Below are 27,231 nucleotides of genomic sequence, written 5' to 3'. Positions count from 1 at the left end.
AGAACCATAGCAATGCCAGATCCAAGCTGCGTCTGTGATCTATACCATGGCTCACGGCAACACCAGATCCTTAACCTACTGAGTGATTGAACCTGCACCCTCATGGATGCTAGTCAGATTTGCTTCCACTGAGCCACAACAGTAACTCCTTATTTCCAATGTTTCTGATCTTGACAAATGACCTTACTATCTACTAAAGTTGTTCATACCAGAAATCTAGGGAGTCACTCTTAATTTCTACCTTTTCCTAACACCTACTCAATCTTTAGTTCTACTGCTTCTATGTACTAATGATATATTCACAGGACATTATTGCAGATGATAAACAGAAAAAAAAACAGATTTTGAAACTTAGGTTGAGTTTTTTCACACTCTTAAACAATAGAACAGAGTTAATTATAATCTATACTTAAAATATATATAGTAGGTCAACCAGATCATGATTAAAAAAGGAAACATAAGCATTTCACAAAAAATCCTTTGATTAAATGTTAAGGAGTGACTTTTTTTTTTTTTAAGTAGAAGAGACTTGTGCTATTTTAGAGAAAATTCAAGAACTAGAGGTACAACACAAGTACAGAAAACGGAATATCAAAGAGACAGCATTAAGTGATAAAAGGAACAGAATGTGTTGTATTCTATGCTATTATTTGTGAGAAACTTATGCTTGCCTATGTGAATGCTCTGTACAGATATCTGGACTAATGTACAAAGAACAGCTCCCTCAGGGGAGGAGACTAGGAAATAAGATGGGAGCATAAGAGACTTTTACTATATGTTACTTTGTACTATTTCCATTTTTAAAAAATATGTGCATCTATTACCTAAAAATATAAAATATAAAGCAAATATTAAAGACTACTTTGAAGGTCTATGTTTTCATAGGGAAATAAAAGCATTTTTTGGGAAAATGCTTTTTTGGGAAAGCATTTTTATATTCTCATATTGGCTCAATTTATGATGTGGTATGTCAGTTTTAGAGAAATTTAATTGAGAGTCAAAGTATCTTTTCTGAAACTGTCAAAAAGCATACTTCTATAATCAGATGACATTAATAGAGTAATAATTTAAAAAACATCTTTTTAAATACAAGCTCACAAATTATAATCCAATCTATGTATCACTGCCAGATTAAACTTTCCAAAACATTGTTTTAATTCACTATCCTGTTCAATCCCCTCTTGGTAACTCTCAATGTTCACAGCAAAGAATTCCAGCTTCACTAATTTAGTTAACAACCTCCAGCCCCAGTATGTTATCTTTTAGTACTTTCCTATACAAGGTCAAACATTTAGTCAGATATGATATTCCCCCAAATAAATCCTGCCTTTTCTTTCATTTGAGCCTTTGCCCAAGTTGTTTCTATCTCACCTTCTTTACCAACTGCCATTTTACCCAAATTCCAAGTCTCATCTCTAATAATATTTATCCCATGAATCCTTCCTTGATTATCCTGATGAAGAGTTCCACCTATTCTCTGATCACCTACAGCTAGTTCTTTGGCTCTTATACTATCTTATTAAACTATAATTATTTTTGTATTTGGACTTATCTTTTCTACTTCATAGGTTTTAAGTTCATATAAAACAAAGACTATAATATTTACCAGAACACTATGTCTTATATTACACAAGAAGATTTAATATGCATATACAGTTGGGAGAAGTTAAAAAAACATCTAACAACGTTATTCACATGAAAGAATGAACAACTGGTAACAATGCTTTTCCTATTCTGATGTAAGTTCAAAGGCACACTAAAGGAGAGAAGAAGGTAAGAGTAGGACATGGGAACATTTTTACAATTTTTCAAAAATTTGTTCTATTGATCCACCATAAGGAATATAAAATCTGAACAGTACATTGTAGTATATTGTATGTTTATTAAATAAGCTAAGGTTAAATACAGTAGTTGCAAAAGAGAAAATTCAGTTCTGAAACTGTTTCTGAGAAAGGGAGAAAATCCTGATAGATCGAATTTTTTTTTTTTTTGGTCTTTTTTAGGGCCACACCCTCGGAATATGGAGGCTCCCAGGCTAGGGGTCTAATCAGAGCTGTAGCCACCAGCCTACGCCAGAGTCACTGCAAAGTGGGATACGAGCCATGTCTGTGACCTACACCATAGCTCATGGCAACGCTGGATCCTCAACCCACTGAGCAAGGCCAGGGATCGAACCCGCAACCTCATGGTTCCTAGTCGGATTTGTTAACCACTGAGCCACGATGAGAACTCCCAAATTTTCTCTTTGAAAATTACATGAATGTTCATATTTTCCATTCTGCATTAGTTATCAAGACGTTCTCAACTCAATACTAAACTGCAATAGCCATGCTAACACAGATTTTAGGTATAATCTTCCTGCTTCCTACCTTTAGATTTTTTTTTTTTTACTTAACCCATTTCAGGAGATAGGTTGTAAGTTATTATCATTACATTAAAGCCTCTCATTTTGTAGATATAAATTCACCAGCATTTTTTCAACTCAGTAATGAGATCACATTCCAATTAAAACCAATCTATATATTTGGCCAAATATATACTAGGAAACCATGGAAATACTGCAACAATTAACACTGCTTTAAAAAATATTCAAGGAGTTCCCATCGTGGCACAGTGGTTAACGAATCCAACTAGGAACCATGAGGTTGCGGGTTCGGTCCCCCTGGCCTCACTCAGTGGGTTAAGGATCCAGCGTTGCCGTGAGCTGTTGTGTAGGTCGCAGACTCGGCTCGGATCCCGCATTGCTGTGGCTCTGGCATAGGCTGGTGGCTACAGCTCCAATTTGACCCCTAGCCTGGGAACTTCCATACGCCGCGGGAGCAGCCTAAAGAAATAGCAAAAAGACAAAAAAAAAATAAAAAATGAAAAAAATAAAAAAATAAAAAATATTCACGAGAAATGAATATTCATCTATTCATCCATGAAACAGATATTTACTAAAGGTTAAATATGTGCACAATCTTGTTCTGGTCACAGGACCTAAAGTCTGCCCTCACAGAACTAAACATTCAAATGAAGGTAGTATACAAACTAATAAACAAGCGCTTATTCAACAGAACAATAGGTAGTAGCAAATGATATGACGCAAAAAGACCACAGGAGGAAATGAGAGCATGACATAGTGATCAGGAAAAGCCTAAGACATCTAAGTGAAAACAGCTGTATCTCCAAGCACAAACAATTGTATATATGTATCTGGAGTTCAAAGTACAGTTTCAGGATACACATACATTTGAGAATCATCAACATATAAACGGGACCTTAAATCACTAGATTGGATGAAATCATCTACAAGGAAACTACATATAGAAGTGAGGTCCAAGGCACAATTATGTGTTACTTTGATGAAATAAATGACATCTGAAAAACCAGGTAAATGTGAAATTGTACTAAGTGATTTGGATATTTACTGACTTACACAAATTCTAGTCTCCAATAGAATAATTATGAGAGAGAAATCAAACTTATAGCAGTAGCATGATATTCTGGTACACTACATAAATAATGTAACTATTAATCTATAGATTCTCCTTACCTTTTTCATGTAAGGAAGGACATACTAAAACCCAAAATTATAAAATGTATGCCAATTTGGTTTCCATGTCAATTTAAAGCTTATCCCTAAATCTTATAAAATGAAAATGATCATACTTACACATTAAAATTCAAAATTAACTCTTTCAGGAAGAAGGAATCAATTCTATATAACTGAGTCACTGTCAAAATATTTTGAGGTGACATCTCTTAGGAATTTTAAATTTACTTGTCATATTTATCCAGTAATCCTGTTTTCTATACCTAGATGTTTTTGTGTCCCATTCATGGTAAATGGAAAATCCTGGGCCAGGGAATGAATGCGAGCCACACCTGTGACCTATGCCGCAGCTGAGGCAATACAGGATTCTTTAATGCACTGCGCTCATCTCCACAGAAACCCAAGCCGCTGCAGTCAGATTCTTAACCTGCTGTGCAACAGTGGGAACTAATATACCTAGATTTTTAAAAATTATTTTATTATAGTTGATTCATAATGTTCTGTCAACTTCTGCAGTATAGCAAAGTGACCCAGTTATACATAATATATATTCTTTTTCTCATATTATCTTCTATCATGTTCTTTCACAGGTGATTGGATATAGGTCCCCATGCAGGACATCATTGTTTACCCATTCTAAATGTAATAGTTTGTATATACTAATCCCAACCCCCAGACCATCCCCCTCCCCCTTGGAAACCACAAGTCTATTTCTACTCTCTAGATAGGTTCACCTGTGCAATATTTTAGATTCCACATATAAGTGATATCATACATATTACTTAGATTTTAATATAATTTCAAGATCAATAGGTGAAAGGGTTAAGATGGCAGAGTAGAAGGACTGCAGCTAATCTTTTCTCACAAAAGCAACAAAATTTCAACCAACTGCTGAATAACCTTCAACAAAATAGACTGCAAATTATCAAAAAAAGACATCCTACTCCAGAAGACAAAGAGGAGGCCACATCAAGACCACAGGAGGTGCAATTACACAACATAAGCAGCCCCGTACACACCAGGTCCAGGCGGGCCGCCCAGACTGGAAAGTAACTGTATCACAGAGGCTCACTCACAGAAGTGACAGTTCTGAGCCCCATGTCAGGTTCCCATACCTGGGGATCTGGCATTGGCAGGGGGAGCCCCCAGAGCATTTGGTGTTGAGGGCCAGCAGGGCTCGTGCATAGGAGCTCCACGGGACTGGGGGAAACGGAGACTCTACTCTTGAAAGGCGCCCACAGGCTTTCGTGTGTACTGGGTCCCAGGGCAAAGCAGAGACTCCATAGAAACCTGAGTCAGATCTGAATGCAGTTCCTGGAGGATCTTCTGGGAAAACAGGGGGTGACTGTGGCTCATTGTGAGGGAAGGATGCTGGAGGCAAAGGTCTTAGGAGTAATCATCAGCGTGTGCTCCTCTAGAGGAGGCCAAGTGGGAAAAATCTGGCCCCACCCAGCAGGGCTGAGAAGCCTCAGGCCAAACAATAATCAGGGTGGGAAGGCAGCCCCGCCCACCAGCAAACAGGCTGCCCAAATGCACCCCAGGCACACAGCCACCTCTTATCTCACCCAGAGACAAAGCCCCACCAACCAGAGGGATAAGAATCAACTCTACCTTCCAGTGGGCAGGCACCAGTCCCTCCCATCAGGAAGCCTGCAGCAAGCCCCCATACCAACTTCAGCCACAAGGGGGGCAGACATCAGAAGCAAGAGAGGCTACAACCCTACTGTCTGCAAAAAGGAGACCACATCAAAAATCTATACAAATTGAAAAGGCAGAGAATTATGACTCAGATAAGAGAATAAGAAAAAACCCCAGAGGAGTTCCTGTCGTGATGCAGCGGAAACGAACCAGACTAGGAACCATGAGGTTGTGGGTTTGATCCCTGGCCTTGCTCAGTGGGTTAAGGACCCAGTGTTGCCGCTGCCGTGAGCTATGGTGTAGGTTACAGACGAGGGTTGGATCCTGCATTACTGTGGATTAGGCTGGCAGCTGAAGCTCTGATTCAACCCATACCTGGGAACCTCCATATGCTCAGGGGGGTGTGGCCATAAAAAACCAAAAAACAAAACAAAAAACACCCCAGAAAAACAACTACGTGATCTGAAGATTAGCAACCTCCATGAAAAAGACTTCTGACTAATGATAGTAAAGATGATTCAAAATCTTAGAAATAAACTGGAGGCAAAGACTGATATAAGAACCATTGAACAAAGAGAAGATTTATGGATTAAGCAAGCAGAGATGCAAAATACAATAAATAAAATAAAGTTACTAAAAGGAACCAACAGCAGAATACAGGATGCAGAAGAATGAATAAGTGAGGTGGAGGACAGACTACTGGAAATCACTGATGCAAAACAGAAAAGAGAAAAAAGATTGAAAAGAAATGAAGACAGTCTATGAGAACTCCAGGACAAAGTTAAACAAACCAACATCTACTTTATAGCAGTGCCAGAAGGAGAAAAAAGAGAAAGAGCCAGAGAAAATATCTGAAGAGCTAATAGATGAAAACTTCATTAAGATGGGCATGGAAACACTCACTCAAATCCAGGAAGCACAATTAATACCATATAAAATAAACCCAAGGAGGAATACCCCAAGACACATATTAATCAAACTGATCAAAACTAAAGAAAAAAACATTGAAAGCTGCCAGGGAAAAGAAACAAATAACATACAAGGGAATCCCCAGTAAGGCTACTGGCTGATTTTTCAGCAGAAACTCTGCAGGCCAGAAGGGAGTTGTATGATACACTTAACAGGATGAAAAGAAAAAAACTTCCAACCAAGATTACATTACCCAGTGAGGCTCTCATTCAGATTTGAAGGAGAAATCAAAAGCTTTACAGAAAAGAAAAAGCTAAGAGAATGCAGCACCACTAGATCAGCTTTACAACAAATACTAAAGGAACTTCTCTAGGTGGAAAAGAAAAGGCCATAACTAGATACAAAAATATTACAAATGACAAGGCTCACCAGTAAAGGCATACATATAGTAGAGAGAAGAAATTTTCCACACACAAATATGCTACTAAAACCAGAAATCGTGAGGAGGGTACACATGCAGAATACTAGAGATGCATTTGCAGTTAAGAGATCAACAACTTAAAACAATCTTGTGTGTATAGATTCCTATATCAAAACTTCATGGTAACTTCAAACCAAAAATCTACGATAGATACACACACAATTAAGCAAATGCAATCCAAATACAACTCTAAAGACAGTCATCAAACCCCAAGAGAACAAAAGAAGAAGGGAAGAAAAAAGATCAACGACAAAAACAAATCCAAAACAGTTAATAAAATGGCAGTAAGAACATGCGTACCAATAATTACCTTAAATGAAATGGGCTAAATGCTCCAACCAAAAGAGAGACTAGCTGAATGGATACCCATACATATGTTGTCTTCAAGAGACCCACTTTAGCTCTAGGGACACATATAAATTGAAAGTGAGAGGATGGAAGAAAATATTCCATGCAAACAGAAATCAAAAGAGAGCTGGAGTAGCAATACTCACATCAGACAAAATAGACCTTAAAATAATGAATATCATGAAGTTCCTGTTGTTGTGCCCAGTGGAAATGAATCTGACTAGTAACCATGAGGTTGCAGGTTCAATCCCTGGCCTCTCTCAGTGGGTTAAGGATCTGGCATTGTCATGAGCTGTGTGGTGTAGGTCGCAGACGAGGCTCGGATCCTGCATTGCTGATGCTACCGCATAGGCTGGCAGCTGCAGCTCCCCTTCGATCGCTAGCCTGGGAACCTCCATATGCCACAAAAGCAGGCTTAAAAAGCAAAAAAAAAAAAAAAAAAAAAAAAAAAAAAGAAAGAAAAGAAAAAGAAGTTACAACAGACATAACAGAAATACAAAAGATCTTAAAAGACTACTACAACTAACTATATGCCAATAAAATGGACAACCTAAAAAATTCTTAGAAAAGCACAGTCTTCCAAGACTAACCCAAGAATAAATAGAAAAGATGAACAGACAAATCACAAGTACTGAAATTGAAAAGTGATTTAAAAACTTCCAACAGGAGTCCCCATCGTGGCTCAATGTTTAACAAATCTGACTAGGAACCATGAGGTTGTGGGTTCAATCCCTGGCCTCACTCAGTGGGTTAAGGGTCCAGTGTTGCCGTGAGCTGTGGTGTAGGTTGCAGACGTGGCTTGGATCCCGTGTTGCTGTGGCTCTGGCGTAGGCTGGCAGCTACAGCTCCGATTCAACCCCTAGCCTGGGAAACTCCATATGCCACGGGAGCAGCCCAAGAAATGGCAAAAAGACAAAAAAATGAATAAAAATAAAACTTCCAACAAACAAAAGTCCAGGACCAGATGGCTTCACAGGTGAATTCTATAAAAAATCTGGAAAAGAGTTAACACCTAACATTCTAAAACTATTCCAAAAAATTGCAGAGAAAGGAAAACTCCCAAACTCATTCTCTGAGGCCAACATCGCCCTGATACCAAAACCAGACAAAGATACCACAAAAAAAAATGAAAATTACAGGGCAATATTACTGATGAATATAGATGGAAAAATCTTCAACAAGATAATAGCAAATTGAATCCAGCAATACATTAAAAGGATCAGGAGTTCCCATTGCAGTGCAGCAGAAACAAATCTGACTAGGAACCATGAGGTTGTGGGTTCAGTCTCTGGTCCCTCTCAGTGGGTTAAGGATCTGGAGTTGTCATGAGCTGTGGTGTAGGTCACAGATGCAGCTCGGATCCTGCATTGCTGTGGCTGTGGCATAGGCTGGCAGCTGCAGCTCCGATTTGATGCCTAGCCTGGGAACCTCCACATGCTGCGAGTGTGGCCGTAAAAAGCAAAAAAAAAAAAAAAAAAAAAAAAAACCCACAAAAACCAAAACCAAAAAATACATTAAAAGGATCGTACACCATGATCAAGTGAGATTCATCCCAGGGATGCAAGGATTTTTCACTATCCTCAAATCAATCGATGTGATACACCACATTAACACACTGAAGAATAAAAACCATACGATCCTCTCAATAGACAAAGAAAAAGCCTTCAACAAAATCCAACATCCATTTCTGATAAAAACCCTCCAGAAAGTGGGCATAGAGGGAATCTACCTCAATATAATAAAGGCCATATATCACAAACCCACAGCTAACATCATTCTCATTGGTGAGAAGCCGAAAAAATTCCTGCTGAGATCACAAGCAACACAAGGATGTCTGCTCTCATCACTACTATTCAACATAGGTTGGGAAGTCCTAGCCATGACAATCAGAGAAGTAAAAGAAATAGAAGGAATCCAAATTGGAAAGGAAGAAGTAAAACTATCAATGTTTGCAGATGACATGATACTATACTTACAAAATCCTAAAGACTCTACCAAAAAACTGTTAGAGCTCATCAATGCCTTTGGCAAAGTTGCAGGATACAAAATTAATACACAGAAATTGACTGAATTTCTATATACTAACAACAAATGATCAGAAAGTGAAATCAGGGAAGCAATCCCATTTACCATCACATCAAAAAGAATAAAATACCTGGGAATAAACCTACCTAAAGAGACAAAAGACCTGTACCATGAAAACCATAAGATGCTGATGAAAGAAATCAAAGATGACACACACAGATACCATATTCTTGGATTTGAAGAATCAATTTATCAAAATGACTATACTACCAAATGCAATCCACAGATTCAATACAATCCCTATCAAATTACCAATAGCATTTTTCACAGAACAAGAACAAAATATTTTTTCTTTCTTCTTTTTTTTTTCTTTTTAGGGCTGCACCCACAGCATATGGAGGTTCCCAGGCTAGGGGTCGAATCAGAGCCAGTAGCTGCTGGCTTACACCACAGCCACAGCAATGCAGGATCCAAGCCATGTCTGTGACCACAGCTCTTGGCAATGCTGGATCCTTAACCCACTGAGCGAGGCCAGTGATCAAACCCACAACCTCATGATTACTAGTGAGATTCATTTCCACTGTGCCACAACAGGAACTCCCAAGAACAAAATATTTTAAAACTTGTTTGGAAACACAAAAGACCAAGAATAGCCAAAGCGATCATGAGAAAGAAAAATGGGGCTGAAGGAATCAGGCTCCCTGCCTTCAGACTATACTACAAAGCTACAGTCATCAAAACAGTATTACTGGCACAGAAACAAAAATAGAGATCAGTGGAACAGGAAAGAAAGCCCGGAATTAAACCCATGCACCTATGGTCAACTAATATATGATAAATGAAGCAAGAATATACAATGGAGAAAAGACAGCCCCTTCAGTAAGTGGTGCTGGGAAAACTGGATGGCTATAGATAACAGAATGAAACTAGAATACTCCTTAATGCCATACACAAAAATAAACTCAAAATGGATTAAAGACCTAAATTTAGGACTACCAAAAAACTCAGTCTAGAGGAAAACAGGCCAAACACTCTGATGTAAACCACAGCAATAGCTTCTCAGATCTACCTCCTAGAGTAATGACAATAAAAACAAAAATAAGCCAATGGGACCTAAAAGCTTTTACACAGCAAAGGAAAACCTAAACAAAATGAAAAGACAACCCACAGGATGGAGAAAATATTTGCAAATGAAGTGACTGATGGGGGACTAATCTCCAAAGTGTATAAACAACTCCTATAATTCAATACCAAAAAACAAACAACCCAATAAAAAATGAGCAAGATCTAAAAAGATAATTCTCCAAAGAAGACATACAGATGGCCAAAAAACACATGAAAATATGTGCAACATCACTAATTATTAGAGAAATACAAATCAAAACCTTACACCAGCCAGAATGGCCATCATCGAAAAGTGTATTAATACCAAATCCTGGAGAGGATGTGGAGAAAAGGGAACCCTCTTACACTGTTGGTGGGAATGTAAATTGGTGCAACCACTGTGGAAAACAGTACGGAGATTCCTCAAAAAACAAAAAATAGAATTACCATATGATCCAGCAATCCCAATCCTGGGTATCTCTTCAGAGAAAATTATGACTTGAAAAGATACATGCACCCCAATGTTCACTGCAGCACTATATACAACAGCCAAGGCATGGAAGGAACCTAAATGTCTATTGACAGAGGAGTGGATAAAGAAGATGCGGTATATATATACAATGGAATATTATTCAGCCATAAAAAGGGGAGTTCCCATCATGGTGCAGCAGAAACGAATCTGACTATGAACCATGAGGTTGTGGGTTCCATCCCTGGCCACCCTCAGTGGGTTAAGGATCTGGTGTTGACATGAGCTTTGGTGTAGGTCACAGACGTGGCTCGGATCCAGTGTTGCTGTGGCTCTGGAGTAGGCTGGCAGCTATAGCTCCAATTAGACCCCTCACCTGGGAACCTCCACATGCTGCAAGTGTGGCCCTAAAAGTACAAAAGACATTAAAAAAAAAAAAAAAAAGAAAAGAATGAAACAATGGCATTTGCAGCAACATAGATGGACCTAGAAGTTATCATGCTAAATGAAATTAGTCCGACAGTGAGACATAAGCATCATAATGCTATCACTTATAGGTATAATATAAAAAAAAGGACACAATGAACTTATTTGCAGAATAGCAACAGATCCACAGACTTTGAAAAATTTATGGTTACCAAAGGAGAAGGTTGGAGGGAGGGATGGATTGGTTTGGGATAGAAATGTTCTAAAAGTAGACTGTGATGATGGCTGTGCAACTATAAAAAAAACAAAAACAAAACACTGAATTAAAAAAAAAAGATTTATTTGAAGTTATTTCCCCTAAAGTACTACTTTACATAAAAATAAACTTCAGCAGAGAAAGCTTTCAGTTAGGAAAGCACTATACAATTTTTCTTCAAAAATGTTCATGCCAGAAGTACATGATCCACTCTTTATAAAAATATCCTCTTTGAACTGTACTTCCTTTAAATAATACTAAACCTTGAGGTCGGAGCTGCTGCCGTCGCCATGACCCACGGTAACCAGTGCGAGCTCACCCTCCAGGAAAATATGAAAAAGCAGAGCGACTCGCTTAAGGGAAAGTGCCGAGATGACGGGCTTTCTGCTGTCACCCATAAGCAGGGACTCAGAGATAATGCAGCAGAAGCAGAAAAAGGCAAACGAGAAGGAGGAGGAACCCAAGTAGCTTTGTGCTTCATGTCCAACCCTCTTGCCCTTCGCCTGTGTGCCTGGAGCCAGTCCCACCACGCTCACGTTTTCTCCTGTAGCACTCACAGGTCCCAGCACGGATGCATTCCCTTTGACTTGAGTCTGCAGCAGGTTCTTTTCATGCTTCCTTCCCCTCAGCTAGCCTCTCTCTCCCTGGGCCACTCCTGGGGCAGGGTGAGGAGGTTACCCCTTCTCAGTGTTTTTTATTCCTTGGGGCTCACCCCAAAGTGTTAAAAGTAGCTTTGTAATTCAATAATAAATAAATACTACCAAACCTTGTAAAGATGAGTATAATTAAAGTTTCATATATGAATTGGCTTGTACATATAAAATGCTTATTTTTGGATGCTTCCTAGGTCTGTCAAAGACCATCTTTTAACAACTGTAATCATCCCATGAGTCACCAGGTACTTGAAATACAACAGTGGCTTAACTTGGTTTAATTTTACTATATGCAAAATCAAACAAATCTGCTGCTTTTATATGAAAATTACTTTCATAACAATAAATCTTACTTTTGGAGTGGAAATATTAAGCAATTTCTGAATGACCGGGGGGGGGGGGGACAATAGAAAGTATTTCATACCTGCTTTATGGCAGTTACTGTTATCACAAAGAACAATGGAAGCCCACTGGTAATTGGACTGGTAGGTGTATCAATCATAAGCTAGATTAAAAAGAAGGAATTCAGAGTATTATATTTTATATTGTACACAACACACTATTAACATCCAGAATCTCAAAAATATCTGAAAACATTATACAAAATATGTATTATGGTCCAGAGTGAAAAAATAATAGAAGAGATACTATACAGTGAACATAATTTAATTCAGCTTCACAGTCCACTTTGTTGGCTTTTATGTGGGGCTAGCAGGATATCTAAATCTACTGCATTCCCACTAATATTGTTAGAGCAGACTGAGTCACTCTGCTTTCTCTACACACAAAGTACTTCAGGTCTTTCTCAGGGAGCTAGAGCTGCTCAGAATTCATTTCATATTTTTCTCCCTATCCTGAGAAATATTGAAGTCTGTCAGTTTTTACCCTGAAATCCAGAAAAAACTCATCACTTTTAGAGAACAAGAAATGGCACAGTGGGTTGAAGATCTGATGTTGTCCCTACGGCAGCTCAGGTTGCTGCTGAGGTACGGGTTCAATCCTCAGCCCGGCACAGTGGGTTAAGGCTCTGGCATTGCTGCATCTATGGCAAAGGTCACAGCTACAGCCTGGATTTGATCCCTGGCCCAGGAACTTCCAAAGTTGTGGATACAGCCAAAAAAAAAAAAAAAAAAAAAAAAAAAAAGAACCAAAGAAGAAGAAATAGGACTATAGAAAGGGGTTTTTCTACAAGTGATTTTGCTACATCTAGCAGAACCCGAGGGATACAACTTGGAAAATGATGCTGCAATTATGATCTAAATCATGAAGTTGAAGCTTCAATAAACTTCTGGAGAAGTAAAGAAATATTTTCAGTTATTGTATTTGGTTATTTATAATATGGGCCTAGTGATTTATTAATATTCCTTTACTTTGGATAGGCCAATTAAATTTGTTCTATTCCACAGAAAAACCGAATTTCTGATCTTAACTAGTAATTTCACAAATGTGTACTACATGGACGTGGTTAGTATAATACACCTCTTATTTTTCCAACCAAACCAAGCTAATGTTCTACTGATAAAAAAAAAAAAAAAAAAAAAAAAAAAAATCAGAAGTTCCCTTTCTGTTCACAAAGGAAATCAATTTAAAAAAAAGCTTCCTCAAGCTTTAGTGATTCTTCACAAGCTTTTTTTTTTTTTTTTCCTTTTCAAAGCACAGGTTCTATGGAAAAAAAAGTTCAGAATTTATACAAAAATTCAATGCCACACTGAAAGGACTACTAAAGTATTATCAGAAAAGAATAATCTCTTTAAAAGAAAATGACCATCACTAATTTTAAACTCTGACTTATACTCATTTCACAAGCTATTCCCTTCATATTTTGAAATTGGGGAGAAAAAAAGCACAACATGAAAATTAAAACACTGTCAAACAGCTTATAATGACCAAAGATTTAAGAAAACAGCCCCCTGGATAAAAACCTACACTCATGGGGAGTCCTAAAAACTATTAATTAAAAAAATTTTTTTCCTGCTTTACAGCATTACCCACAGCACATGGGAGTTCTTAAGACAGAAGCTGAATGAGAGCTGCAGCTGCAGGCCTATGCCACAGCCACAGCAACACCAGATCCAAGCCACATCTGCCACTAATGCTGCAGCCTGCGGCAAAGCTGAATCCTTAACCCACAGAGTGAGGCCAGGGATTGAACCTGTATCCTTACAGAGATAACACTAGGTCCTTAACCCGCTAAGCCACAATAAGAACTCCAAAAATTTTAATGAAAGTAAAATTTAAATTAAAAAAAAGCCTTCTTTCTTAAAGATTTACTTTATACAAAGATGGTTCCATAGGCAGAAACGTGCCAAAAACATGTGCTGTATATTAAAAACCAAAATATTCATGTTCCGAGGCAGAACATCTGAAAGAATGTTATTTTCATTGTTTTGATCATGAATATCAGCATATCAGTGATAAAGCAAAATACAACTAATCTTAAAATTCACAGGCTATTTTTCAGACATCTAGATGTGGTTTAAATTACTGTATTCACTGAATACAATGGGGAAGCTCTGCAGGAAAAAAAAAAAATGGTCCCAAAGTCAAATGATTTAGAATACAATGTAACTTTTCTCTAAAGACAACTTTTTAGAATCCATGTCTATAAACTTAACTTAGGGAGTGATAAAGCTTACCTGAACCAAAAATATGATAAGAAAATAAAAGTTTGCCACTCTTCTGAATTGTTCAAATAAATTTTTTGGAACAAAATTCCATACAGTATACTGAAAAAAAGGGGGAGATCATTTAGTTAATATTTTAAATAATATATAATATATACATACAATAATAATAAAACTAGTATCAGATTAAGCCCTTAGACAAATTCATGTAACTCTTGATGCTACAAAACTACCTGGTTTTTGGAGTTCCTGTCATGGCTCAGTGGTTAGTTAACAAATCGGACTAGGAATCATGAGGTTTTGGGTTTGATCCCTGACCTTGCTCAGTGGGTTAAGGATCCGGCGTTGCAGTGAGCTGTGGTGTAGGTTGCGGATGCAGCTCAGATCCCGAGTTGCTGTGGCCCTGGCGTAGGCCGGTGGCTACAGCTCTGATTCAACCCCTAGCCTGGGAACCTCCATATGCTGCAGGTGCAGCCCTAGAAAAGACAAAAAACAAACAAACAACTACCTGGCTTTTAGAGTGTCAGGATTTTTATTCTATTTTTTTCTTTCTTTTACTGTTTATTGGCAATTTTGATATAATTTTTTTTAATGAGATAAAACTGGAACCCATCAACTTTGCTATTAAACTGATTTTTTTTTAAAGTTGGAGATGGCAGATCTAAAATATTTTAATAATTTCTTTTGGATTCTGGTTTCACAAAACTAAACCTAATTCTAGATAAGTAAGAGTTGGCAGAAATGCTAACACTAGATTCAATTTCTTTTATATTTTAGCTCATGTCAGAAAAAGAGGAAATGGTATTATTCAATTATTCTTTGTTAAGCAGGGGATATGGAGAATGACCTAGAATGTGAAAAAGATTAAAATTTACTTTAGATAAGTAATCACCGGTATAACCATCAAGAAAACCTCATAAAGGACATAAAAATCTGTCACAATGTCTTTTTTTTTTTTTTTCCCGGCCATGCCAGCAGCATGTGGAAGTTCCCAGGCCAGGGAATGAACCCATGCCACACAGCAGCATCCAAGCACTGCAGTGACAAGGCCCGATCCTTAACCAACTGTGCTACAAGAGAACTCTACAATGTCAATTTTTAAAGTAAAACAGTATAATATAGAGTATAATGATCACGAACATAGATGGTAAAGTGTTAAACTACTGTGGCCTAAATCTTAACGCAAGGTCACTAAATGACCTTTGATCTAATCTCTCTGTTTCTCACTTTGTACCTCTATAAAGTGAGGACAATAATAATCATACTGTATGGGGTTGTTAAGATTAAATAAGCTAGTACATTTATGAAGTACTTAGGACAGAACCTGGCTCATATTAACTGCCACGTGTCTGTTGTTATATTTATCAGTTTATAAGCTTATAATGCTATAGCAGAGTACAAATTTTACTTGTACCACTTACTACTTAAAACAAAATTTTATGCATGAAACAGGGAAACACTTTACATAGTACATTACTTTACCCTATGTACATTCCCCCAGTAGTAAGATCTCTGATATGAGTAACATTGTTTTATTTAGTGCTCTTTCTCTAGCACTTATTATACTACTACTTGGCACACAGCTGAAGATCAAAATTTAAGTTGAATAGATAGATAAATATGGTTGGAAAAAAAATTTTTTCTAAGCAACTCTCCTGATATCAGGCAGTGAATGAAGCATTGATGGTTACTGACCAATTCAAGATTTTCTCTGGTGCAGTGTAAAATGATTCTAATTTCTGAATTTTTGTATGTCAGAAACTTGCTTCTTACTTAATCAGTTGAGACCTGAAACATCCTTTCTCATACCAACAATTTTATAAATAGGGTTAGGTTCCCGGAAGGGTCCACAAAAGTCTACTTGATCCAAGCATTTATAAAAAAATAGTACAATACCTAACAACCTTCTTTTCTTATGTAAAATTGTATTTTCAGTTCTAATCTGGGATACCTGAAACATAATCTCCTGTGGTAGTGGCTCTATAATCTGGGATTGGGAACTATGTTCAGGGCTCTAGAGAGAAGAGAGGTAGATACTTCCTATAATGAAAAGAAGTCACTGGTCAAAACATGTGCATGTGAGATGGGTCAAATCATTGTTAGTTGACCTTAAATGGAATAAAAGGACAGCTTTCCCTACAGGGGTCACAGTTTTCTATGCAGCTTCCTTCAGCACCAGATAAATACATAAAAATTTGTAAGAATTAACTTGGCAGGAGTTCCCATCGTGGCTCAGTGGTTAACAAACCCGACTAATATCCACGAGGACACGGGTTCGACCCTTGGCCTCACTCAGTGGCTTTAGGATCTGGCGTTGCTGTGAGCTGTGGTATAGGTTGCAGACGGGGGCTTGGATCCCGCATTGCTGTGGCTGTGGTGTAGGCTGGTAGCTGCAGCTCTAATTGGACCCCTAGCCTGGGAACCACCATATGCCGCAGGTGTGGCTCTAAAAGACAAAAAAAAAAAAAAAAAAAAAAAAAAAAAAAAAGAATTAACTTGGCAATGTTCTAATTTTACATCAATCTATTTAAATCATAATAGTGACAATATATTTTGTCTTCCAGAATCTTGTAAAGTGCAACTATATAAAATAAGGTAATTGGTTTCAAGATATTTTACTTGGCTAGCCCAATAATGCAATGGAAAAACTCAGAATAAATAAAAATTTCTCACGAAAGCTAGCTTACAAATACCAGAAACCGTTTCTAGGTTTTCTAAAATACAAACATATTAATAGACTGAATGAGTCTAAATTCTGTGCTTGTCCTGTCATACACAGAGGAGGCACCCTCATAGAATAATATAATATGAGAAAATACTTCTAAGAAAAATAATAATTCATTATGCCTTAAAATTCTCTTAATTATTATGTAATAATTGTCAAGAACAATGAATTAGAAGTACACCTTCTCGGAGTTCCCGTCATGGCTCAGTGGTTAACGAATCCGACTAGGAACCAGGAGGTTGCATGTTTGATCCGTGGCATCGCTCAGTGGGTTAAGGATCCGGCGTTGCAATGAGCTGTGGTGCAGGTCTCAGATGCAGCTCGGATCCCGTGTTGCTGTGGTTGTGGTGTAGGCCAGTGGCTACAGCTCCAATTAGACCCCTAGCCTGGGAACCTCCATGTACTGCCAGAGTGGCCCAAGAAATGGCAAAAAGACAAACAAACAAAAGACATTAAACCTAATACTGCATATGAAAAACAGTCATATAAAGATATTTTATTCCAAAAGTTTTCTAGGACATTCAGCTTCCGGTATTGGCAGCCTGTGAACTCCTAGCAGACAATTACAAAACTAGATTAAAACAAACTTTTTAAAATTCTGGAACATGTCCAAGATATAGGCAGAAACTGGAAGAAAGGAGTTCCCACTGTGGCTCAGCAGGTTAAGAACCTGACTAGTATCCATGAGGGTGAGGGTTCAATCCCTGGCCTCGCTCAGTGGGTTAAGATTGCCGCAAGCTGTGGTGTAGGCTGCTGATGCACCTTAGACCTGGTATTGCTGTGGCTCTGGAGTAGGCCTCAGCTGCAGCTCCAATTCGACCCCTAGCCTGGGATATTCCATGGGCCGTGGGGCGGCTATAAAAAGACAAAAAAAAAAAAACTGGAAGAGTTTAACTTCAAAAAAATTACAAATGGAAGAAGTATGTATTATGGTTATGGCTTCTTATCCTGAAGACACTATCCAACTTTCATAGCTATGGCAGCAACAAAACAGTGGTAGAAAACTACCCCCTTATCAGTAAATATGACAGAGATTTAGAGTTCAGGGTGAGGAAAGTAGCTGGAAATTTAAGGGAAAAATATTGATAGTAAACAATGAAGATGACCCATATTCATAACATAAACTATCCAAACCTAGGCTAACAGTTAAACTATGCACCAAAAAAAGAAATAAACTACTGACTGATACTTGCAACATCAACAATGAACCTCAGAAGTAAAAAAAAAGTCAGGCACAAAAGATTTGTACTATATTTATTTGACATTTTAGAAAAGACAAAATCATAGATACAAGCAGATCAGTTGCTAGTGCTAGAGGGAAGGAGGAGAGGGACCGGTTATTAACTTTCTGGGGTAACAAATATATTCTGTATCTTAACCGGGGTGGTGGTCACATGTTACACATTTGTCAGAGCTCATCAAATTATATACTTAAAATTAGCGAATTTTATTGTATATAAATCAGACCCAATTTAAAAAAATTAAACTTAAAAATTTTCAAGAAGCAGCAGTATTAGGTTTAATGTTTTTGACCAATTTCATAAATGTAGATATTTAAATAAATATTGTCTCTTTTTCCCCACATATGTGAAGACTATCCTTCTCATTACTTCCTTATTACTTTAATTTCTTGCATCACTTACTAAGAACTGCATCATTAATCTAGAGCTCCTCTATTGTCTTAAATTCTGATATTTCCCCTTCCTGCCCTCTATTTTGGAATCTCTGTCCAAATGAGATGTCACCAATGGGTATGTTGCATATGTAAATAACGTAAAGGCTGGGAAAAAAAGGAATGGGGCAAAGGAACCAATGGCCTAAGACATCTTTTATGAAAAACGAAAATCATGGACTTGCAGAATATACTTGTGGTTGCCAAGGGGGAGGGAGTGGGTTGGTTGGGGAGCTTGGGGTTAACAGATACAAACTACTGCCTTTGGAATGGATTAGCAATGAGATCCTGCTGTGTAGCACTGGGAACTATGTCTAGTCACTTATGACGGAGCATGATAATGTGCAAAAATAGAATGTGTGCATGTATGTGTAACTGGGTCACTATGATGTACAGTAGGAAAAAAAACTATTGGGGAAATAACTATTAAAAAAAATTACAAAAAAATTAAAAAAAAAATGAGATCATGATGAGAGACAAATTATCAGTCACCCTGTGAGGGAAGAAAGGAGCAATATAAAGATGCTTCTTAAGGTGGTTTATTAAGAAACAGCTATGCAGAGATCCCATTGTGGCTCAGCGGTAAAGAACCTGACTAGTATCCATGAAGATGTGCATTCGATTCCTGGCCTCACTCAGTGGGTTAAGGATCCGGTGTTGCCCTAAGCTGTGGTGTAGGATGCAGGTGTGGCTCGGATCCAGTGTTGCTGTGGCTGTGGTATAGACTGGAAGCTGCAGTTCTGATTCCACCCCTAGCCTGGGAACTTCCATATGCTGTGGAAGACCAAAAAGAAGAAAAGAAAAAAAGAAACAGCTGTGCTCAAAGGAGAATTTTACCCTGTCTCTGACTCACACCCTCTATAACTGCACCATCCAGTAAGGTAGCCATTAGTCACATGTGGCCACTAACATTTAAATTAAAATTAAAAATTTTAAATAAATTAAAAATTAAGTTTTTCAGTTACATTACCATGTTTCAAGGCCTAAATAGCCCTATGTGACTAATGGCTACCATGTTAGATGCCATGGGAAAAATCTCCATCTTGAGAGAAGAGGCTATTAGCTAACATCATTCTAAAATCCTCAGTTTCAAAGTAGACTAAGATAGCTTAAAAATGCCACAGGAAAAAAAATGAAACAAGGAAGAATATGCAAGAGTGACGTAGTACTTTGGTGCTATAAAATGTTTATGGAAGAGTGATAAAATTGGAGGAAGTCAGGCTTTAAAGTCACATAGAACTGAGTTCAAACTCCTATTTTATCCTTGGGTAAATTATTTCCCAGCAAGTCAACTGAAGAGACTGATATAAATGAGTATAACAACACTTTACAAAAGCTATCTTAAAGTTAATTAAGGATTAAATAACATGAGAAGTACCTAATATAGTACTTAGCACACGGTATAGATATTAATTCTTTAGTTTAATTGGAACTAAAGGTAATTTTTGGCATATTAGCTACCTGATATTAGCAACTAGCATCTTTATTTATTTTACAGTTCACAATTTTGGTTAAGATAGATCTACCAACCACCACTTCCTTGAATTTTTAAGGATATGAATGTATACTAGAATACACAAAAATCACTTTTTAAAACAAAACCGTACATAACAACAGTTTTAATAATAAGTGTTAATTCTTACCTTAGATGAAATGATCCGATTATCTATAAATTTCTGAGGTGTGTAAAGGCCATTCAGAGGAAACCTGTTGGCTATGTAAATAGTTCTTGTGTCACTTTGATGTGGTGGGTCAAAACCCTAAGGTGAAGTAAAAGAAAAATAATGGTCAATAAGGTTCGTTGTTATGATTCTTTACTAATGGTTCTATTTCATTGATTATATTGCACATGTTATTATGGGCCTTGATGTGCATATAGGTTCAATCTGTTTAACTATTAGAAGAGTTATACCACATATGTTTTTTTCCCACAAGTAAACAGGTAATTATCCTCAGATATAAACTAACTATGTAATAACACTTGGTAATGAAAAATAGTCCACACATCTGTCAGAAATGTAACCACAAGAAAAGAATAATAACTTAGAAGACCTACAAAAGCATTTAAAGACAAGGCTTCTTTCCTTCCCTTTCATTCCTAGGATTCCCTGCCTTTCTCTTAGGATTTCTAGTCAGTGATGGAAGTCCTATATAGCTAAGGCCTAGTCAGCACCTTCCACATCTGATGACAAAGGTTTATTTATTACATTTACTTCTATTATGCCCAGATCAACTTGGTTTCAAAACGCTTTGTTCCCAAAGGCAACAATGGAGAGCAGAGATTCATTCCACACAAACACTTCTTTGGTCTAGTTACATTATTAATTGACTCTCTGAAATATGGATATATAATTCTGGCCTCAAATTTAAAAGACCACCTCTTAAGGTACATTTAGTAGTGATCTCTAGTGCAAAAGTTTTCCTGGTGATAAGAATATTGATACTCTATTCTTACAATATTGTACTCTTTTCCAGGGTGGCAAGTGAAATATCAAGACTCCTTTAGTAGACCTTGGGAACCTTCTGACATGCTAAAGGCAATTACCAAACCCAACACTCTTTTTTTTTGGCCTTTTTGCCTTTTCTAGGGCCGCTCCCACAGCATATGGAGATTCCCAGGCTAGGGGTCCAATTGGAGCCGTAGCCACTGGCCTACACCAGAGCCACAGCAACGCCAGATCCGAGCCGTGTCTGCAACCTACGCCACAGCTCATGGCAATGCCAGATACTTAACTCACTGAGCAAGGGCAGGGATCGAACCCGCAACCTCATGGTTCCTACTCGGATACTTTAACCACTGTGCTACAACGGGAACTCCCCAAGACTCTTTTTTGGTTCTAATAGGAAATGAGTTGAATTCTCTTGGATTTTCAGGGATTAAGAAGGTGGAGTAGAGGGACTAGAGCTCACCTTCTTTCATAAAAGCAACAAAATTACAACCAGTAAACCAGCTATAATAGAAAAAATAAAAATGATTAAAAAATTTTTTAAAAAACCCCATAATTTCAACCAACTGCTGAACAACCTTCAACAAAATAGACTGCAAATTATCAAAAAAAGACATCCTACTCCAGAAGACAAAGAGGAGGCCACATCAAGACCACAGGAGGTGCAATTACACAACATAAGCAGCCCCGTACACACCAGGTCCAGGCGGGCCGCCCAGACTGGAAAGTAACTGTATCACAGAGGCTCACTCACAGAAGTGACAGTTCTGAGCCCCATGTCAGGTTCCCATACCTGGGGATCTGGCATTGGCAGGGGGAGCCCCCAGAGCATTTGGTGTTGAGGGCCAGCAGGGCTCGTGCATAGGAGCTCCACGGGACTGGGGGAAACGGAGACTCTACTCTTGAAAGGCGCCCACAGGCTTTCGTGTGTACTGGGTCCCAGGGCAAAGCAGAGACTCCATAGAAACCTGAGTCAGATCTGAATGCAGTTCCTGGAGGATCTTCTGGGAAAACAGGGGGTGACTGTGGCTCATTGTGAGGGAAGGATGCTGGAGGCAAAGGTCTTAGGAGTAATCATCAGCGTGTGCTCCTCTAGAGGAGGCCAAGTGGGAAAAATCTGGCCCCACCCAGCAGGGCTGAGAAGCCTCAGGCCAAACAATAATCAGGGTGGGAAGGCAGCCCCGCCCACCAGCAAACAGGCTGCCCAAATGCACCCCAGGCACACAGCCACCTCTTATCTCACCCAGAGACAAAGCCCCACCAACCAGAGGGATAAGAATCAACTCTACCTTCCAGTGGGCAGGCACCAGTCCCTCCCATCAGGAAGCCTGCAGCAAGCCCCCATACCAACTTCAGCCACAAGGGGGGCAGACATCAGAAGCAAGAGAGGCTACAACCCTACTGTCTGCAAAAAGGAGACCACATCAAAAATCTATACAAATTGAAAAGGCAGAGAATTATGACTCAGATAAGAGAATAAGAAAAAAAAGCCCAGAAAAACAACCATGTGATCTGGAGATTAGCAACCTCCATGAAAAAGACTTTATAGACTGATGATAGTGAAGATGATTCAAGATCTTGTAAATAAACCGGAGGCAAAGACTGATAAATAACAAGAAACAGTAAGCAAAGAAACAGCAAGGAGTGATGCAAAATACAATAAATGAAATAAAAAAGTCATTAGAATGAACCAACAGAAGAATATGGGAGACAGAAGAATGAATAAGCAAGGTGGAGGACAGACTATTGGAAATCACTGACACAGAACAAAAAAGAGAAAAAAGATTGAAAAGAAATGAAGACAGTCTAAGAGAACTCTGGGACAACTTTAAACACACCAACATCCACTTTATAAGGGCACCAGAAGGAGAAGAGGGAGAGAAAGGACCAGAGAATATATGTGAAGAAATAATAGCTGAAAACCTCCCTAACATGGGAAAGGAACCACTCACTTGAATCCAGGAAGCACGAGTACCATATAAAATGAACTGAAAGAGGAACTCCCCAAGACACATATTTATCAAACTGACCAAAATTACAAGACAAAGAAAATACTGAAAACAGCTAGGGAAAAGAAACAACATATGAGTTCTCATCGTGACTCAGTGGTTAACGAATCCGACTAGGAATCATGAAGTTTCAGGTTTGATCCCTGACCTCACTCAGTGGGTTAAGGATCTGGCATTGCTGTGAGGTGTCATGTAACTCACAGACACAGCTCAGTTCCCGAGCTGCTGTGGCATCAAATCTTTACAGACAAGAAAAAGCTAAGAGAATTCAGCACCACTAGACCAGCTTTGTAACAAATTCTAAAGGAACTTCTCTAGGTGGAAAAGAAAAGGGCACAACTAGATACAAAAATATTACAAATGACAAGGCTCACAGAAAAGGCATACATATAGTAGAGATAGGAAATTTTCCACACACAAATATGCCACCAAACCCAGAAATCGACACAACAGATAGACACACAATTAAGAAAACATAATCCAAATACAACTCTAAAGAGAATCATCAAACCCCAAGAGAAGGGAAGAAAAAAGATCAAAGACAAAAATAAACCCACAACAGTTAACGAAATGCCAGTAAGAACATGCATACCAATAATTACCTTAAATGCAAATGGACTAAATACCCCAACCAAAAGACACAGACTGGCTAAATGGATACAAAAGCAATGCCCATATATAAGCTGTCTTCAAGAGACCCACTTTAGCTCTAGGGACACATATAAATTGAAAGTGAGAGGATGGAAGAAAATATTCCATGCAAATGGAAATCAAAAGAAAGCTAGAGTAGCAATACTTGCATCAGACAAAACAGACCTTAAAATAAAGAATACCATAAGAGACAAAGAAGAACATTACATAGTGATCAAATGATCACTGCAAGAAGAAAATATAGCAATTGCAAATATATATGCACCCACACAGGATCACCGTAATATATAAGGCGACTGCTAACCGACCTTAAAAGGAGAAATTGACAATAACATAATAATAGCAGGGGACTTTAACAGCCCACTTACAGCAACAGACAGCTCATCCAGACAGAAAATCAACAAGGAAACACAGGTCTTAAATGATGCATTAGATCAGATGGACTTAATAGCTATAGAATACTCCATCCAAAAGCAGCAGAACACACATTCTTCTCAAGTGCACATGGAACATTCTCTAAGATAGATCACATTCTGGGCCACAAATCAGGCTTCAGTAAGTTTAAGAAAGCTGAAATCATGTGAAGCTTCTTTTCCGACCACAATGCTATACAACTGGAGATCAACAAGAAAAAAACTGCAAAAAAAAAAAAAAAAAAAAAGAATTCTGTTGGATTTTCATGTTTTTCATGGTGGTCAAGGGCTATTAACTAGTATTTCTAAGTTATTAAGAGATCTATTAAACTTGGTATTCATAAACTACAATGATCCGCTTTTATATACTAAGGACTCTAAGTAATCTAAATAATGTGGTTGCCCTTCCATGCTTAGTATCCCTGCAAAATTTCCATTAAGCACAAATATACACAGCAAGTGGAAATTCCTGTATTACCTAGAGGAATATTTTGTTTAGCACAACAGAATATATTAGCAGTGCCATAGATGGTTTTCAACTACTGTTGGTTTTAAACATTTGGTGATCTTAGAAACAGCTAATACAGAACTGTGCAAATTAAATGCATTTGTATGCTCCACTAAAAAAAAATTGGGGGAGTTCCCATTTGACTCAGTGCTAATGAACTCAACTAGTATCCCTAAGGACGCAAGATCAACCCCTGGCTTCGCATCAGTGTGTTAAGGATCCAGCATTGCTGTAAGCTATGGTGTAGGCTGCAGATATGGTTTGGATATGGCATGGCTGAGATGGGAGGCCAGCACTTGTAACTCCAATTCAACCCCTAGCCTGGGAACCTCCATATGCTGTGTGGGTACGGTCCCAGAGAGACAAAAAAAAAAAAAAAAAAAAAAAAAAATCAGTTTCTTCGAGGATAAAATGCGGCACACGTTCATTTTCCTCATAAATTTCTTTTAAACATTTCACAATTGTGTCCTGTAATAACTCATGGGGGGGGTGTCAGGTTTCAAAATCAGAGTTGGAACTCACTGCTCTATCTAGAATAACATAATCATTTTAAAGGTACATGTCATTTATTCATTTAACATATATTTACTGAGTTTAAGCACTTTAGTCATGAAGGATTATGTGATCTATTATATACTCCAGCAAATTATAACATGCTACAATTCAACAAATTAATGAATGAATAAATAGTTAGAATTCTACTGCAATAATATATGGTTCTTTTTCTCAAAGAGTGGCCATTGGAAGTTTGCCTGTAAAATTCGCAAAACAAAAGAGGGGAACACAGATAACTGAAGCACTAGACTCCATGGAGTATATTTACTCTGCATCTACTCTGTAACCTTGCAACATAACCCTAAATTATATCTCATGCATGTAAGCTCCTGGGATAGATTAAAGTAAAAAGGAAGTGAATTTGAAGAGTTGAAAGAATATATAAATCTTTAAGAGGATGTCAAGACAACTGAGACTAAGAACCACTGTTATAAAATTTTACTTTTTGCTAAATCCAAGATTATTACTATGAACATCTAAAGAATCAAAAAACAAAACAAAGAAGCTTGCCCAAAATATATTATGCTATTTACACTACAATTTCTCATTCATGACTAGAATATACTATATATATAAATGCACGTACTTCTAGGAAGCAGATGTTCATCATTCTCTATTCCTTTCTACTGGATGAACCCAATGATACTAAGGTTTGGAACTCCTGCTATTTCTATAATTATTTCAAGGAGATATTTTGAAATGTTTTAAAAAAATCAGTTTTGAACTAAATTGAATTTTAAACTAAGCATCACCATACACCAAGAAATCATAATTTGAAGTAACAATTCCAAAAGGAGAATGATAGTATGTTTTTCCTTATTCTCAAAGATGCTGTAATATCCACTTAAGCATTTTCTGAGTTGTTTTTTCAGTGATTACTTCAAATGATCTTATCCAATCATGTTATAATCAATGGCATGCATATACATGTGGGTTAAGCATTTTTTTCCACAACCCTATTTAAATTCTATATTTGTGACTAAAGTATAAATATAGCTAAGTGTCCTTCATGGAAATTAAGCCTATAACTTCAATTCATTAGCATCATCATCTCTGCAATAAATTCAAGTAGCCGTGAACTGAATAAAAGAATATGACTGTCCAAAAATGAGAAAAGTGACTTAGAGCAGGGCCTCCAGTCTGTGAATTTCTGAAACTATATGCAAATTTGCATATACGTCTATTTTTCTGATGATAGCATAGTTTTCATGAGCTTTTCATGATGTAAAGAAAGTTAGAGCCACTTATCTAAGGTCATATATACGTACACATATACATACACACACACACACATATGTATATATATTTTGTCTTTTTAGGGCCACACCTGCAACACATGGAGGTTCCCAGGCTAGGAGTCGAATCACCACAGCTCATGGCAAGGCTGGATCCTCAACCCGCTGAGCAAGGCCAGGGATCGAACTTGCGTTCTCATGGATACTAGTCAGATTCATTTCTGCTGAGCCACAAAAGGAATGCCAATATTCCATATTTTAAAAGTGACACAGAGAATCAATCTTTCAATAATACTTCTACTTTAACAGGAATCAAAACACACGTTATCAAAAGCAATTGTGTAACCTCACTGTTAGTGTGAAGTTCAAGTATAGTTTCATGCTATTTCTAGCAAGCATTAACAGCAATTCTATGGTTCTGTACAATCCTAACTCCCTAATCACTAGGTCAAGGCTACATGCCAAGGTTCAGAAGCCTCTGGCATTTATTACACTTTCTGTTGTCATCCCAGACTACCTATTCAAAGCTTGAATCCTTGGATGGCTTG

The 27,231-nt window shown here is 37.8% G+C and overlaps 1 protein-coding gene across 21 annotated transcripts in view; it reads right to left on the bottom strand.

Moving 5' to 3' along the window:
* Positions 1-27,231, bottom strand: part of ATP11B (ATPase phospholipid transporting 11B (putative)) — a 146,275-nt gene that overhangs the window by 96,483 nt on the left and 22,561 nt on the right. For 17 of the 21 annotated variants that reach the window (XR_002337765.1, XM_021069876.1, XM_021069867.1 and 14 more), the window contains 3 exons: positions 20,509-20,625; positions 14,481-14,570; positions 12,269-12,349 (listed from right to left, as the gene is read on the bottom strand). Coding sequence is in view for 18 of the 21 variants with exons in the window: in XM_021069876.1 (XP_020925535.1) it covers positions 12,269-12,349; positions 14,481-14,570; positions 20,509-20,625 (288 nt within the window). In the remaining 3 variants the exon portion in view is untranslated. The remainder of the gene's footprint in view (positions 1-12,268; positions 12,350-14,480; positions 14,571-20,508; positions 20,626-27,231) is intronic. The other 4 variants (XM_021069866.1, XM_021069871.1, XM_021069879.1 and 1 more) reach the window with 2 other exon arrangements.

The sequence above is a fragment of the Sus scrofa genome, chromosome 13 (genome assembly GCF_000003025.6).
Source record: "Sus scrofa isolate TJ Tabasco breed Duroc chromosome 13, Sscrofa11.1, whole genome shotgun sequence".
Taxonomy (NCBI): Eukaryota; Metazoa; Chordata; class Mammalia; order Artiodactyla; family Suidae; genus Sus; species Sus scrofa.
This window is presented reverse-complemented; position numbering and strand designations above follow the sequence as displayed.